Source organism: Xenopus tropicalis, chromosome 1, assembly GCF_000004195.4.
Source record: "Xenopus tropicalis strain Nigerian chromosome 1, UCB_Xtro_10.0, whole genome shotgun sequence".
Taxonomy (NCBI): domain Eukaryota; kingdom Metazoa; phylum Chordata; class Amphibia; order Anura; family Pipidae; genus Xenopus; species Xenopus tropicalis.
Window position 1 is genome coordinate 25,737,673 of NC_030677.2, and position 17,568 is coordinate 25,755,240.

A 17,568-nucleotide genomic window follows, 5' to 3' on the forward strand; every position below is an offset into this window, starting at 1 on the left:
TCTAGTATAAGCCGATCCGAATATAAGCCGAGGTACCTAATTTTACCTAAGAAAACTGGAAAAACTTATTGACTCGAGTATAAGCCTAGGGTGGGCTGCGACTGCTAAGTTTTAATAATCAAAATAAATACCAATGAAATTACATTAATTGAGGCATCAGTGGGGTATATGTTTTTCAATATTTATTTCAAAGAAAAACAGTAAACTAGCTCTGTAAGCGGAGAAGAGGGTCAACAAAAACAATATGAGTACTACCCCACGCTCACTGCACATTGGCAAACTGGCAGCAGACCCAGTCCCGGAGGAGATGTAAGGGGAAATAAGTATTGCTAGTGGGAGCCTAGGCCAGGGCACTGGAGGGTCTGGTTGCAGGTGGCCTAATTTGCACACAAAGGACAGAGGGTGCTAGTCTAGAGGGACCCATGGCACCCGACTCGAGTATAAGCCGAGGGTGACTTTTTCAGCACATTTTGGGTGCTGAAAAACTAGGCTTATACTGAAGTATATACAGTATATGGCATTTTGATTTCAGAACTGCTTTCTAGTTGGCAGGGTAATTAACCCACAACTAAATAACAGTTTAAATGAAAAGCTGCCTGCGGAACAAAATAATTTAAATGAATAAAAACAAAAACATAGAAAATTAAGCCTGACTGCAATTCCCATTAACTGTCTACACCGTATTTTAAAAGGTATACTCTCCCTGAATGCCTTATTAAAGGGGCGGTTCACCTTTATGTTAACTTTTATTATGTCATAGACAGCCACAAACTATTTTTTTGTGAGCTTACACAAACCATAGCTTTCTATTCAGTTCCTCTGCTATTCATATTCTAGTCTCTCATTTAAACCACTGCCAGGTTGCTAAGATAAACAAAACCCTGGAAACTAGATAGCTGCTGATATAATGAAAGTTAATTTAAAAGTTGATCAACCCCTTTAATAAGTTCAAATGAATAAACCCACCTCAAAAAAATCCTCTTACAATCTTCTTACAATATTACTGTGAATACTAGGGATTGTTGAACTTCTTTCTTATCAAGTCCTCTCATATTAATTGTAGTCAACACTCCACCCTTTTCCCAACTCATCATTTACTGATACAGGTATGGGACCTGTTATCCAGAATGCTCGGGACACGGGGTATTCCGGATAAGGGGTCTTTCTGTAATTTGAATCTCCATAACTTAAGTCTACTAAAAAATCATTTAAATATTGAATAAACCCAATAGGCTTGTATTGCCACCAATAAGGATTCATTATATCTTAGTTGGGATCAAGTACAGGTACTGTTTTATTATTACAGAGAAAAGGGAATCATTTAACCATTAAATAAACCCAATAGGGCTGTTCTGCCCCAATAAGGGGTAATTATATCTTAGTTGGGATCAAGTACAGGTACTGTTTTATTATTACAGAGAAAAGGGAATCATTTAACCATTAAATAAACCCAATAGGGCTGTTCTGCCCCCAATAAGGGGTAATTATATCTTAGTTGGGATCAAGTACAGGTACTGTTTTATTATTACAGAGAAAAGGGAATCATTTAACCATTAAATAAACCCGATAGGGCTGTTCTGCCCCCAATAAGGGGTAATTATATCTTAGTTGGGATCAAGTACAGGTACTGTTTTATTATTACAGAGAAAAGGGAATCATTTAACCATTAAATAAACCCAATAGGGCTGTTCTGCCCCCAATAAGGGGTAATTATATCTTAGTTGGGATCAAGTACAGGTACTGTTTTATTATTACAGAGAAAAGGGAATCATTTAACCATTAAATAAACCCAATAGGGCTGTTCTGCCCCCAATAAGGGGTAATTATATTTTAGTTGGGATCAAGTACAGGTACTGTTTTATTATTACAGAGAAAAGGGAATCATTTAACCATTAAATAAACCCAATAGGGCTGTTCTGCCCCCAATAAGGGGTAATTATATCTTAGTTGGGATCAAGTACAGGTACTGTTTTATAATTACAGAGAAAAAGGAAATCATTTTTTAAAATTAGATTATTTGCTTATAATGGAGTCTATGGGAGATGACCTTTCCGTAATTTGGAGCTTTCTGGATATCGGGTTTCCGGATAAGGGATCCCATACCTGTATTACATGTTTGAATACAGTTGTGTTTTTGTTTTGTTTATTTTGCAAAAATTGTTATGTTTTGAAGTCGCCATACTGTTATAAAATGTTATCAGTCATATATGAGAAGCAGAATCCTCTCAACATTCGCCATAATTGCAAGAAAGCCCCATAAGTGAGTTTGCTGTATGAGAAACAGTGGCCCCATGATAAACATTAATTTTAAAGTAAATACAATAATACACACAGGGCATAAATAACATCTTAAATGCTTAGATATATCTCACTGAAAGTTGTGTATTAGAGGGAAGCCCAGTCAACGTGGTTGTGATTCAAAATAGGCCCTGACATTTCAACTAGACAGAGGCCCACACAGCCCCAAACAGGTTTCACAGTTTCAGTTTAGACTTGGAGTAATGTATTTACCTTCTCTTGTTTTCAGCTCAATTGCCATAAGCCAAGAGTTACGTCCTGGCATTGCTTTATGGCATCTCTCTCTTCAGACAATGAACAGACTGTTAGCGCTGTTCCTATTATTACTGGATGTGGTGATGTGATTTTGAGCTTTGTGTTATCCATTCCTCCAGGTGCTACCAAATCACGGCCTACACGCCTTGGGCTTTGTCATTGGCTTCCTTGTGTCTTTCCTGCTGACCTGCGCGGTGCTTTTGGTACTTCGTTACACAAAACGGTTGAATTGCAGATGTTTGGTAAGTAGATCCTGCTACATTTATTCATTTATTATTGTGATAACAAGTAACAATAGCAATAAAATTGTAGCAAGAGTTTTCTTACTGCTGGAGTCAGTGACCCCTATTTAAATAATTAAAAACTATACACAATAAATAAAGATCAGTTCAAAAGTTGCTTGAAAAAAAGGTCTTGACTTTGCCTAGAGCAACTCCCATTGACGTCTATAGAAACTCGAAAGCTTTTAGATGGTGGATTTTTGCCTTCACATAATTCCAGATTGAGTTTTTTAACTGCAAAAGTACTCGAATCGTGCAAATAAATCAAACTCGAATGTTTATAAATCACCCCCCAAAAGTTAACAAGCACCCCCAACTTTTGTGATCTTGATATACTTCTGCCTTCAAGCCGAAATATCTAGCTGTGTGCCAGGCCAACATTAACATTAACAAAGATTAAATTGTATTCTAAACCTTCCCAGGGAAACCTGCATGGAACTAATTGTGAGCCGAAATTGGGAAAATCACAGAGCAATTCACCTGACAACGTGAATGAAGATTTCAATATGCCTGACAAGATGATTGACATATTGGCCTTTGAAGAACCAGAGAACATGCTTCAAGCGTTGGACGAGTGAGTATTGAGGGTATCGCCAAGCTTCCTTGGATTACAGCTGAGGGTACAGGTTCCATTAATATAATCAGGGCTCGCAGTGTTGTTTTTTTGTTCATTCAGACATTTATCAATAGGGGGCTGCAGCTCATCTTGTAAACAGTAGAGCCAGTAACTTAGTATTCAGAGATGGGCTGCGAGAGACCAAGAATTCCCATCAGGCTTCCTCTTCAGTTTACATTTTCTCAAATATGCAAAAAGCATTTTATTTGGCATTCTTAATCTTGGGCCGGCCGGCAACCAACAAACCCCCTGGGATAATAGGAAGAATGGTGTTTAATCTTCGTTTTGAATATATGCATAGACTGGGGGAGAGTACCATCTACTAGCAGCATAATATACACCTCTAGAATAAAGGGAAACAAAACTATATTTATGGTAAAAGTATTTTGAGTCACGTCGAGAACCAAAACCTACAGGCACTTTGATATCTGCTTATGTCTTTCTGTGGGTTTGGGTTTTTATTCATTAAGGGTGTCCTTCTGAATTAAATGCTATATAGAATAAATAACAGACTGCTGTGATCGGTATAATGACAAGTTGAGGTTGCTTGACGGTTTCCCTTGATTTTTTTTTTTCATTGCAATAAATTGTAAGGATTAGGGACCTTGACACTTATATGGTACTTTTACTTCAAGTAAGGGAAAATGCCTCTGTCCATGGACCTTGTGGAAGAATAACATGCTGATATATAGGCATTGTAGGATATTGTCAGGTCAGGCCCCCAGGAGTCACTGAAAGCCTACTCTATCACAGGGGACTTAATTAGTTTTATTGAACCTGGGAATGACCTGTCTGACTCATCTGTTGTCTAGTAGAGACTATATTTATATTATGGGGCTGGTAGGGCTATTTAAAGACATGATTTAAGAGCCACCATGATAGAACCCTTGTGTAGATATACAGCCAATAGGCATTACTGGAATAGAAAAACGTAATCTGTTTGGCATGTAGAGGTGTATACAGGCTCAATATATGGATTTGAATTATTGGTTTTCTATGCAATATACATTGTCCACTTTCAGCATTGATTTATTTGAAGGCAGTAGTTAAATGGAGGTCAGTGCAGTGTGTGCTCTTTATATCCAATCGTGATATTTGGTCTAGAGTAACAAAATAGTTCCCCCCCCCCCCCCCCTGCAACATGTTGGTAATGTGCAGTAGCGTGCAGGACATATAAATATATATATAGGGAGAGTTTGTTGCTTGCAATTGGGTAGAAGAGTAGGCATATAGAGCCTGTAGGGTTCATGGGGTTTCTCTGTACAGTAGTTTGTACATATGAGTTATGTAGCAGCCCTGGTTTAAGGGTTCTTCCCAATAAGGCAAAAATGTATCTACAATACAAAATCAACTACATTGTATGATATGCCTTGTACCCAGATTTCTATGTAATGAGATGGAGCTTATGATTAGTTGGGGGAAGTGGTGGAACAACCAGGTGGCTGGGGATGTCACTGCAGCAGGACCTATCCACCAATGTGTTGACCATCCTTGGACATTTTAGATGCTTCTGGACTTCAGCTTCCAGAATCCCACCAAGAGCCTGTGCTATAAGATGTAGTTCAATAAAAAAGGGATGAAGGGGAGTCTTTAATATAGTGCTTTTCTCGCATAGGACTCAAAGAGCTTTACAGTAATCAAGGCAGCCATTATAGGTGCACTGTATATGCCGGGAGATTAAGAGACTTGTTCAGGGGTACAAAGAATTTGCCACAGGGAATCAAACCAGTTTTGATTTATAGCCAGATCGCTACATTTGACATCTTATATATTTTGCACTGATAATGAATTGAATTTATGCTGCTTCTCTAATATCTATAAACAATAAAGCCAATTTATGCCTCTCAGGCTGGCCATAAGATTCTTTATAACTAATAATGATAATGAAGTATGGCCCGGTCAGGAGAGGAATATCTCTAGGGGCATGGCCAGTCATAAATAGCCATAAATGGAATTCACTATTAGCAATAGCAGACACAACACACTACATTTGTTTACTACCTTTAATGAGGGGTACCGTAAAACTATATATATATATATATATATATATATATATATATATATAACCAGCATTGGCATTCCCCTTTATTGAGCTCTGTTCTGCAGAAAAACTGTGTATAGTGACCCTTTAAGAGTTCCGTTATCATAATGTAAAAAATTAGACTCTAATATAAGAATAATTTCAATAAAAACACACTTTTTTTGTTTTTATTTTAATCAACTCTTTAAATTAGCTTTTGACTTAAATGCCCCAGTTGTTGGCTGATAAGCAATACCCAGGGCCCTGACAGTATTCAGTCAAGCAGATTGCTTTGGTTGAAAGGATTTAGTTCAATTAATGTGACTAATGCAGATCTCTTCTTCCCCACTGGGAAACTGTTTTACATCACATTAACTAAGGGTCATAACAACACGGCATTGCTTGAACTAAATTCAATTTATGGTTTTAAATGGTTTTCTACAAATCTTAGCTTTAAATACAATTAAGAACATTTTTGCATGTTTGCTTAATTATATTGTATCAGAGTCTGTCCCCAAGAAGTATCTTTTTTTAATTTGGTTATTAACTGTCTTAAATAAAATGCTGCGGTATTTTCTGCTGGTTTTTAAGTAGTTGTAGCCACTGCATGGACAAAAGGTAAGCCAACGGCCCTTCTTATTATTGGAACTGGCTATTTAAGACACTGGTTCTTGGCAAAACCTGTGCCACTACATCAGGGATCCCCAACCTTTTATACCCATGAGCCACATTTAAATGGAAAAAGTGTTGGGGAGCAACACAAGCATGAAAAAATCTTCCTGGGGTGCCAATAAGAACTATAATTGGTTACTTAATAGCCTCTATGTGGACTGGCAACCAACAGGAGGCTCTGTTTGGCATTATACTTGGTTTTTATGCAACCAAAACTTGCCTCCTTACCAGGAATTCAACAATAAGCCCCTGCTTTGAGGCCACGGGGAGCAACATTCAAAGGGTTGGGGAGCAACATGTTACTCATGAGCCACTGGTTGGGGAACACTGCACTACCTCATACAAAAACATTCTTGCCACTTCCACGAACCCTACTTTGTGGCTCTTTTCATTTGGGCAGAATAAAAACTCAGCATCCAATGTAAGAGCCACAGAGACACAGGGGAATGGAAGATCATGATTGGCCTGCACAGAGCCCAGACCTAATCACAACTGAACACCTGTGGGATGAATACGAATACCAATGCCTGATCCCAAACGATGCTGTCCAACCTCTTACATATGACTGAAACCAAATTTCACCAACAATGTTTCAACATCTAGAGGCAGAAATTTCTTAAAAAGTTGAGGACCAAATATATGCTAATACCCTTGGTTTGGGAAAGTGCCAAAGACAGTGAGGCTTCCACATACTTTTAAGGCATTTTCCCAGGGGCGTTATGGCCCCTAGTGCAGCCCTGAGGCGGCCTAGCACAGGTATATCTAATGAATGCAATTTGCTAGAATATACTGAACCCACGAGCAGTTCAGTTGCCCGCGAGAGATTCTGCTAACAATAGGAGTCACCTGTGGAAATCCCTTTGCATCGCTTCAGCAATCTGAAGTCGCACAAAGTATATGATTGTATTAGTTTATAACCAGTGCTTAAGGTGAGCAAGAGGCTGAGAGCTTTGGTGTCCAACCCCATAAATCACACCCAGTGTCACTTGTGCCTGAGATGGTGTATTCATGACATTATCTGCCATTGCTATCTGTCCCTCAAAGGTAATAACAGGCACTAAGTTTGCACAGGAGCAGTAACCCATAGCGACCAATAAGATGTTTTCTTTTAAACAGGTGACCCGTAAATGCTGCTTGCTGATTGGTTGCTATGGATAACTGCTTCTGGGCAAACTTAGTGCCTTTTATTACATATCCCTCTACGGTTCTTTCCATCACAACATTTCCTACATTAGGCCAGATCAACATGCCTACTTTTGAGATTATTAAACAAAATTAAGAAAATGAGGACTTTGGAAGGTGTATAATGGGACAGACCTTCACGATAGAGCAGTGTCTGTAATTACAGTCAGTAACAGAGGGAAAATTACTACTACTCTTCTCCTAAACTGTACCACCTTATTGAATTCCAAGCCAGGATTACATGGTATACTACATTGCTCCGCTGTTGATAGTAAGCCTTTGTGTAATTCCGCAGTACAACATAGTTCTGTGTTATATAATGTATGCATTTTCCTCCACCCCCTTACGCAATACAAAATACACATTAAAAAGTGTAATTTCTTTTTGTCTACCATACAATTTGAATTGGAAATCCTGACCTCCATGTGATATTTCTCTCCCTTTGCTTGTTCCTCAGCTCAGAGATAGTGAATCTGACACACGCCGACGCTTATTTAGAAGCATGCAGGATACATGTTTGCAAGGACATTATTGGTATATCACTCAAAAACATGGCAGCTACTGTACATCTGCCGCATTATGAGGTGAAGAGGTTGACTGCCGCCATGAGTGAACAATGGATCAACTTGGAAAAGCAAATCCAAGAGGAACATCAGAGGAAAATCGTGGCTTTGACGGCGGAATGTCATTTGGACACCAGGAAACAGGTGGACATGCAAGAGCGCAAACAGAAGGCGGTTTATGAAGAGGCTGAAGAAAAATTTAGGCATGCTGGGGAAAAGGTATCGTATGGGAACATTGTCACGTTTAGTGTCTTAGTTCAATCACCCATTTTGAGGTCCAGCATGAGGACTTCTCTTAACTTATAGCATAGTTACAGATATATAAATACTGTTATATCAGCTACTCAGCCAATAAGGCTCATGGAACCCATAACACATTCTCAGCTTGCATTTTTCAGCCAGGGAAGAAATGCCCAAAACCTTTCAGTCTGTCATTTGCTTTAATGTAAATCATCAGAAAATGCGTTAGTGGGTGCCATTTTCACCCCAAATTCACATCCCAGCTTGGCTTCCAGGAGGAATTAAGAGAGCATATGGGCATTATTTTAAAGTTTTTCCCTGACTATCCTTCAGGGTACGTCCAGGATCCATCTCTGCTTTTTGTCAGTCATTTTGACATCATTGGAGCTAGTGTATTAATCAGATATTACATAATCTTTCCATGGTTATCCGGTATTTCTATACATTTAGTAGCTCACTCTGTATAGCTCTCGTGTTTACTAAGATTGGAGATAAATATCTCCAGTGATGTTTCCCATAACAACCAATCGGCAATTGGACAGTCACCAAAGACCTAATTGGTTGCTACAGGCAACATCACTGGTGATATTTATCTCCATTCGTAGTAAACATACCCCTCAATCTCCAAATATACCCAACACAACAAACCTATTCCCTCAAGCATGGTCCATCAGCTCATGAACATGACCTGACAGCTTCACCCTAAGCATACCTCAGTGACCTAATGTATTCTGTGGAAAGGACCTAATGTTTTCATGAGTTATCAGGTATTTCTATATATTAGTAGCTTAGTCTGTATAGCTTCTAATCTCTAGGTTTGCCCAGCACAACAAACCTAATGCTTCAAGCAAGATCCATCAGCTCAGGACCAGCCAGCTTCACCTTAAGAATACCTCCATCTTCCTAAGGTGGTGTCTGCTTTACTGCTTGGTAATTTGGTTTTGTTGGCAGACATTCTACTATGTGGGTTGATGTATGTTGATTGTTTTAAGGTGGACTGGGCATTTTTTTAAAGAATGGATGTTTCTGTTTGTCTCTTTCTAAATACTTGGCTGCGAGAGAGGTTTAAGTAAATGATTAAATGCCCTTGGGTAGGACGGCTGTCCATATTACCTCTTTGAAACCAACTAGCTGAATAACATCAGCTCAAGCAGCCAAATTCATTAGAGATTCTTTCACTGGATTTTCGTACCAAGTGATACCTTAGAATGTATTTGAATGGTTCTTCAATAAGACTTTTCCTTGTACGATACAGGAGGTCCACAAACTTATATTTTTATCTAATACATTTTCTTGTTTGGAAGAAAGTTCTTACCAGGCTTTGAAATTCAGCCAAAGAGATAAGTATTTCAGCTTTATACAATTCCCATAAATATTCAGTAGGTATTCAGGCTTTGCCATTTACAGAAATGACCGCAAGAAGAAAACAGACCTCCAATTTTCAGTAACAGGAGAGTTTTCCTGACGCGGTGGATGTTGTAGTCACAAGGGTTTTTCTCGCAGCAATAAACCGCTGCAATGAGAGTGATTTTTTTTATTGTCAGTTTACAAGAAAAATAAATGACTAACAGGCCCTTGAGGCTTTTAAAAATGTAAAGGTCTCCAGCAATATCGTATAACTCAATAATGAAAAAAAGATCAACATGTAATGAATGGATTAGTTCCAATGATGTCAAAATGGCTGACAGCGGGCAGAAAGGAATCCTGGCAGAATTAAAGAAATATGAGTTGTTCTTGTAAAATGACACTCAATATGACTGAATTCATCTAATTTACAGCCATGATTCTGCTTGTGATATTGAGTAAAAGCTGGTCCCGTGGGTCAGTCGGCCCATTTGTCTGTGTGGTCCTCCAAACAGAGTTTTTGTCTTAATAAACTTAAGTTGGCCACACACATAGCAATTACGATCTTTCCTGCGACCATTGGTGGCAGGAAAGATTGTTTGTTTCCCCCACTGACGTTCAGGGCTGAATTGTCAGAAATGGAGGTAGAAACGATAGGAATTCTACCTCCACCTGCCGATTCAGCCCTAAACATAGATTTTGGACAGGCGCCGACCGTCGAGACGCACAATATCCGCAGCCTTTATGATATGGAACGTCTTGCTGAGCTGCCATGCACACACCGAATATCATACAATATGAGATTTCATACGATAATATTGGTGCATGTATGGCCGGCTTTAAAGCATCTAAAATCAAAACCAGACCAACTAACAACCTTCATCCATTTGTTAATGGTGTCATTGACTGATCTAGAACAGGACAGGACTATAATTGAATATAGTAATCATAATATTGGGCCTGCTGGCTAATTGGTCAGAAATCAATATAACCTGTATATTACTGGTGTAGCTATTGTTAATAGCTAGCTATTAGCACATCATAATTGTATTTACTGGACAAGTATTAAGCTTGCTGGAATTGATTAGATTTAAAGTTAAAAGAAAGGTAGAATCACTTGGGTTGCTGATTAGTTAGGTACCTGCAATAACTCTAGTCACATATCTTCTGCTCCAAACTGCAAACTTCTTCAAAATATGTACCAGCCTAGGGTTCTGTGCTTGTGGGTTCTGCCATTTTTCTTCTGTGTCCCAGGCATCCCCTGCGGTTATTGAAACTGGGCTCATGCGCAGAACAGAAATTGGCAAAAAAGTTTTATACTTTGCATATGCGCACCCAGGGCAGTGCGGGGGATGCCTGGAACATGCAAGGAATGGGATCATGGCACTAACAATTTACGTACATCAGAGTCTATGGGAGATGGCCTTTACTTAGTTTGGAACTTTCTGGATAACAGATCTCATACCTGTATAATTTTGATACTTGTGCCAAATGCAGAGGTTGAAAAGCACCAGCTGAAGGTGCCCAATAACAGTGTCCTTTATTGATGGTTTGTGTGTAACATTCATTACTGGGAATCTGTTCTGTCTGATTCATGGAATGATACCCCCAGCACTGCCCTGTTTTACCCAACAATAACTGACAGCAGTTCCTTTCCTTGCATAGTCACTCACAGAATACAGGCTTCTCCTGGACAAGCTCCATGACATGGAGAGGGCTGAAATGATGAAGTTGCTCATGTATAAGCAAGAGGAGGATTTTGCCAAGGCCCGCAGGGAACTGAGTGTCTGTCATAGGACTGAGCTTCTCGGCATCTTCTCTGAACAACTTCATGACTCCGTGGCCAAGGGAAACATAACAGCGGATGCTGGAACAGCTGTGATAGAAAATCATTTCAAAATCCAGGTAATGTAGTTATATAGTTGCTGATGTCTGTTCCACCTTACTTAATGTCAGACTGGAATTCACAACATGAATGTGTTGTTTGCAGCAATAAAACTATTGTAAGACTAGAGGGTTAACTAACAAAGCATGAAATATCAATAAAAAAACATGCGTGAAACATATTTTATTAAAAACCCCTATGGATTTGGTATTAGGGCAGTGCCTTTGCCCCTTTGTACATTTTTCATGAGGTATACATGCATTTAATGACCTATTATACATACTCCGTTTCTTAGATGCTCTTTATCTCTCCTGTGTAAGAGCAAATTGAGTGAGCTTCGAGTCAGTTTTGTTTTCCTTATACCAGAAGGTATTGAATATGTTATTCTTGAAATGCCTTTCTACTGTTAACTAGTATAGTAAATAGGAACCTATGCCCTTTGATGCTATTGTAAATAATAAGATTTGTCATTTTTGTTAGGAACTCATCTTGACATGTTGAATGGCAAGCCTTCCAGAATGCAGGGCATTTAATATATTTATGGCTGCAAGTGCATGATACAAAACTAAACCCCCAAATCAGGATAACAAGTATCCTGATTAAAACCGATTACAAAGATAAATGAATAAAGTGTCTAGGTACATATAAAAGGCTTTAATTATAGGTTATTAATTCGTACCAAGTTAATCCTAAGGTCCGGGTGTATAAACCCTGAACCTAGCACAATGTTGAGAAGAAAGCAAAGCCCGTGAAGTCAATGCCTAACGCGTTTCGTGCGCTTGCGCACTTAATCATAGGCTTATGATTAAGTACGCAAGCGCACGAAACGCGTTAGGCATTTGTTCTTTAATGGATTAATAAAGACATCATTTTAAGCCTTTTGGAGTTCGGAGTGCTTGGAGCTTCTTTCGCATGAAAAGTGCATCCAATATGTTGGAATTCAGTGTCGGCTGTTTTGATAACTCTTGGCTTTTTTCACCTTCTGATTTTCTACAGTAAAAAAAGGTACTCAAATAGCCAACACAAAAAAGAGAAATCCCCAGAGTAGGAGTCTGAATTTTAGCACAAATGGAGAGGCACCACTGCCCCTCTCCTCAACCGCAGTGGTAGTATTTTTCAAAAAAAGTGTGTATATGTAGAGCAGGTTTGGTGCCCACCATTTTCGGCTGCATCACTTGTGGTTTTGGGCTCCCCGGCAGTGATTGCTGGCCAGGAGCATGCACTCTAGAAGCCAATCTGTACCTACTTTTTGGGTTTGCATCAGTGAAATGCTAAAACATACAAAGGAATATTAAGATTTCTTTTTTAAAGACCTATATTTTTCAGTTAGGATAAGTGACTTAACTTCTGTGTAACGTAACTTCTATGTCTGAGGAACCTTTAAAGAACATTTACATTCCAACAATGGTTTTCAGCATTGATTTCTGACTTATACAAAATATCTTCAACATTTCAGAGCTATCAAAACATTTATATATAGATGGTATGTCACCTGATATATTGGCCAAAATATTTCCTGATTCACCCAGTTTATGTTGGAGAAGCGAAGTCCAGGTTGTCAACTAAGGACACATAAGGTGGACTAGTAGGCCAGTAAGCTTGACATCCATGGTGGGCAAGTTATTTGAAGGCTTGTTAAAGCAGAAGGAAAGCCATTTTGACATTTTACTGCCAATAGATTCGCCACATTAGTGCCACCTAGAACACTATATTTATTCTGAAGGAAGCTTTACCATACCTGAGTAAACTGCCCTAGATCCCCCCTCTTTTTGCTTAAGATAGCAGCTGCAATTTTAGCTTGGTCTCAGTAGCTTCATGTTGCAGCTCTAGCTGCTGGTAGCTCAGATTACACAGACTTCGGAGGGGGGAGCAGGAGAAGAGAATGGGAGAGGGACAGAGGATCAAACTGAGCAGACTCATGCCCTGAAAAATATTTCTGAGAGAGAAAGTCTGACACTGAAGAACATGTGTACACAAAAGAAGGAAATAAATCCTGTGTTTCTTTTGATCGAGGACTCAGTGCATTTCTGTAAGTGCTTATGGCTGTATTTACATTGACCTTTCTGATAAAGCTTAATTAGTTTTCTTCTCCTCTAAGGCATCACATTCAAAATTATGTTCTGTAGAATGGCATTCTGAGCAGTAATCAGCATGGCTTTATGAACTACAAGTGCTGTCAGACAAACGTGATTGCTTTCTGTGATGGTGTCAGTAAGATGTTGGACAGTGGGGGTGCAGTAGATGGAATCTGTTTGGATTTTGCCAAAGTGTTTGATACTGTGCCTCTTAAATGATTGGTTCCTAAACTAAGGGCTTTTGGTTTTCATGAAGATGTTTGTACATGGATAGGAAACTGGCTACAGGATGGGGTACAAAGGGTGGTTGTTAATGGTTAACAGGGTAAGGTTCTTAATTGGGTCCCACAAGGTTTTGTATTGGGTTCACTGTTCATTAGTGACTTGGGGGAGGGTAATATAAGTAATGGATCAGTGTTTGCAGATGGCACAAAACTCTGCAGCCCCGTAAATAGGATGTGGCATCCTTGCAGCAGGATCTTGACCAACTGGCAATCTGGGCAGCTAAGTGGCAGATGAGATTTAATGTGGATAAATGTAAGGTCATGCACCTGGGATGTAAAAATATGCAGCCACTTATACCCTTAATGGGACTGCACTAGGCAAATCCATAATGGAGAAGGACCTTGGAGTCCTTGTAGATAATAAACTTGGCTGTAGCAAGCAATGCCAGGCAGCAGCTGCAAGGGCAAACAGATTCACGTGAGGAGGGGGTCAACATCTATTCACAGACTTGGCATTACAAGGTATTATTCATTATCACTCTTTGATTTCTGAAACTCAGAAGATGTGGGGCCTCTTTTATAAATTACAAACAGAATGTAAATCACTTTAGTATCACTGTGTATTTATCTTATGCATGACAATTACATATGGGCTCTCCCCTCACAGTATGGGTGCTCTTCCTATACAGACATGTACAGAATTATGGGAATGTCCAGAGGCACTGGGACAGTTGCAAACCTATGCATGGGGGATGAGCTGGATCTGACTCGGATCCAGAAGAAAAAAAGCGATGTTACACTCAGAGTACATGTAAACCTGCAAGGAAGATAGATTAGGGGATTGCTGCTGGCACGCAGAGATCTAAAGAACTATTGAATTAACCCTATAAGTGCTATCAGTGAGAGCTGTCTCATACAGCCTAGCTGGCTTATAAGATGTTCAGGTACTTTCAGGCATAATGGGGAGCACCTATATGTGATAAACAAGCATTCAATAAATACACACAAATGATAAACTGAGAGTTTTGTTTCTTATTATTGGTATTTACCCATAAAACAAATTTGCACCTTTTGCCTGTAATCCAAAATAACCAGCAGGTGGCACTGTGGTTTTACATTCAGTATATTTGTGAGAAAAAGTGAAAATATCCTGAAAACTAGAGGAAAAAAAATGACAAAAGTGCTCAGAAAAGCAGTTATACATGAATTTGATCTAATCTATCGATATATCATCTATCTAATCTTCTATCATCATCTGCTTATCTACCATCTATCTACCATCTTTCTATCCTCTGTCTGTCTGTCTATCTGTTTATAAAGAAGTCATACTTCGTTCGCAGTATAACCCACTCTCAGTTTATCTAGAGAAATACACACTAACTGCTTATAATAAGGATTTATTGACATTTAAATTTGCCTTGTGATTATTTTCACAGTGCCGCTCTTGTTTTATTCCAATTTCAGGAAGAAGCCGAAGATCTCCTGGATTTCATACAAGCTGATAAGAAGTGCCGCATGAACAGAACGCTTGCTGCACGGAAAAACATCATTTATATTATGCAGCTGTGCGACAGCCGATCGCGATGCCTATTAAATACAGCAGCAGCGCAAATAGCCAGCCTCATTAACAAAACCGAGAGGTAAAACTGGGGATGAGCTGGTACAGGCTTGCCAGGGGCTCAGGGTTTTTTGGAGATGGCTGGAAATAGAAATGCTGATAATAAAGCAAGATATGGCCTTATAGGAAATAAATGAACCCCGTAAAAGAGCAGACGCAGTTTGGTTACAGTAATAGGCACAAGGAGAGAACATAGCGGGTCATAGAACTGATTGGGTGCATTCAGCCAGTATTTGGGAGGAGGGGGGCCCTGGTAATGCAGGAGGTTTGGGTGCCCTTGTGTAGAATGGACAAATAATGTAAATTAATATTCTCAACCTGTAGCCTTACATCTGTTATTAGTATAATCATTTATATAGTGCGGAGATATTCTGCAGTCAGTGTCGGACTGGCCCACCGGGATACCAGGAAAACTCCCGGTAGGCCCAGGTGTCAGTGGGCCCTTCTGCCCACCCAACCATTTGCCTTGTATGCCTATACCATGGCCTAAGGTGTAAGGTTTTCTGGTGGGCCCTTGGCACCCCAGTCCGACACTGTCTGCAGTACTGTACAGGGATTATACATCAGTCCCTGCCCTAGTGGAGCTTATAGTCTAAGGCAGGGGCGGACCAAGCCGCCCGGGCGCCCTAGGCAACCCGGTCGGCCAACTCCGCCCACCTCCCGGCCCCCCCAAACGGCGCATGCGCGCCAAAGCACAGGAGGAGGTGCAGGGGGGGCGGTTCGATTAGATCGGTCATTGCCTCCGCCGCTAATGACAAGCGGCGGAGGCAATGACAAAGTAGCACTAGGGGTAGGCAGGAGAGGTTCCTGCCTGGTGCCCCTCAATCTTTGTGCCCTAGGCAGCTGCCTCTTCTGCCTACCCCTAGTTCCGGCCCTGGTCTAAGGTCCCTGTCACATTTATGGTCAATTTTATCAGGTTCCAATGAACTTGCCTGTAGTTAGTGTGGGAGGAAATTGGGGTATTGAATTGCAACTCCCAGAACCCCCAGTGGGCTTAGAGAAAAGATTTGCATTATTCTAATAGATCTTATGTGAGTGAGACATAATGGCAACCTATTGTGATTGAGGTAATACATTCTTTTCAAACAATGCAAATGAATTGGTACAGAAACATAACATACAACATTTCTGCCCGACTACTTTAGTTAGGCTTTAGTTCTCCTTTAAAGGAACAGTAACACCAAAAAATTAAAGTGTATAAAAATAATTAATATACTATGTACTATTGCCCTGCACTGGTAAAAGTTGTGTGTTTGCTTCATAAACACTACTACAGTTTATATAAATACCCTGTTGTGTAGCCATGGGGGCAGCCATTTAAATTGAAAAAAGGAGAAAAGGCACAGGTTACTAAGCAGATAACAGATAAGTAGCAGATTCCCATTGTATTCTACACAGTTATCTGTTATCTTCTTATGTAACCTGTGCCTTTTCTCCTTTTTTCAATTTAAATGGCTGCCCCCATGGCTACACAACAGCTATTTCTATTAACTACAGTAGTCTTTCTGAAGCAAACACACAACTTTTACCAGTGCAGGGCAACAGTACATTATATTTTAATTATTTTAAAACATTTTTATTTTTTAGTGTTACTGTTCCTTTAAGAAAACTCCATTGTGCAAAAAAAAAATACAATGATTGCATTTGGAAATATACTTTGCCCTCTGTGCCTTTGGTGAGTAAGTAAAGTTCAAGATATACCAATAAGTCATTCCAGGCTCTGTGAAAGGTGCATTCTCTTGCTGGTGGATATCCTAACATGTAGTGAAATACATAATACACACTTTGTAATGGGTAATACTACAGGGTTTCCATAAAGGACAGCGTTGGTTTATGGGTTCCTATAGGAATTCATGCTCATTTTAGTACATAAACCCCCGTTATCTTCCAGAAAAAGAGACTGTTGGCACAAAAATGAATTTACTTATAAATGTTATTTTCCCTCACAATCCGCTGGGTAACTTTAATCTTTCCAAAGAACATTGAGCTTGCAATATACATGAGCTAGCATTCCTCTGGGTTCCTGCATAGCCCCCAGATTTCATAAGGATCCAAGCTCCATAGCAAATAACGCAGGTCAGCATCTTATTCCGCTCCTACGGAAAGGCACGGCTGTGGGAATGAAGTTGCTCACAAATTGGAAATAAACATTTTAATCTCATTGATTGTAATTCCAGTGTAATCCTTCTGTGCATTCCCTGTGCTTGATTACTATACAAATATAGGCAGAGGGATTTCTTTAAAGGGGAACTCTGCAAAATAAGAACAGGTGTTTTCCATAATCAAAGAGAATAT

General features: G+C 39.6%; 1 protein-coding gene across 1 annotated transcript in view; it reads left to right on the forward strand.

Annotated features, from left to right (window-relative positions):
* The window catches only part of evc2 (Ellis van Creveld syndrome 2), an 80,612-nt gene that overhangs the window by 18,695 nt on the left and 44,349 nt on the right, over nucleotides 1-17,568 (forward strand). The window contains exons 8-12 of the mRNA XM_031895335.1: nucleotides 2,673-2,795; nucleotides 3,257-3,408; nucleotides 7,782-8,106; nucleotides 11,137-11,376; nucleotides 15,120-15,295. Coding sequence (XP_031751195.1) covers nucleotides 2,673-2,795; nucleotides 3,257-3,408; nucleotides 7,782-8,106; nucleotides 11,137-11,376; nucleotides 15,120-15,295 — 1,016 coding nt within the window. The remainder of the gene's footprint in view (nucleotides 1-2,672; nucleotides 2,796-3,256; nucleotides 3,409-7,781; nucleotides 8,107-11,136; nucleotides 11,377-15,119; nucleotides 15,296-17,568) is intronic.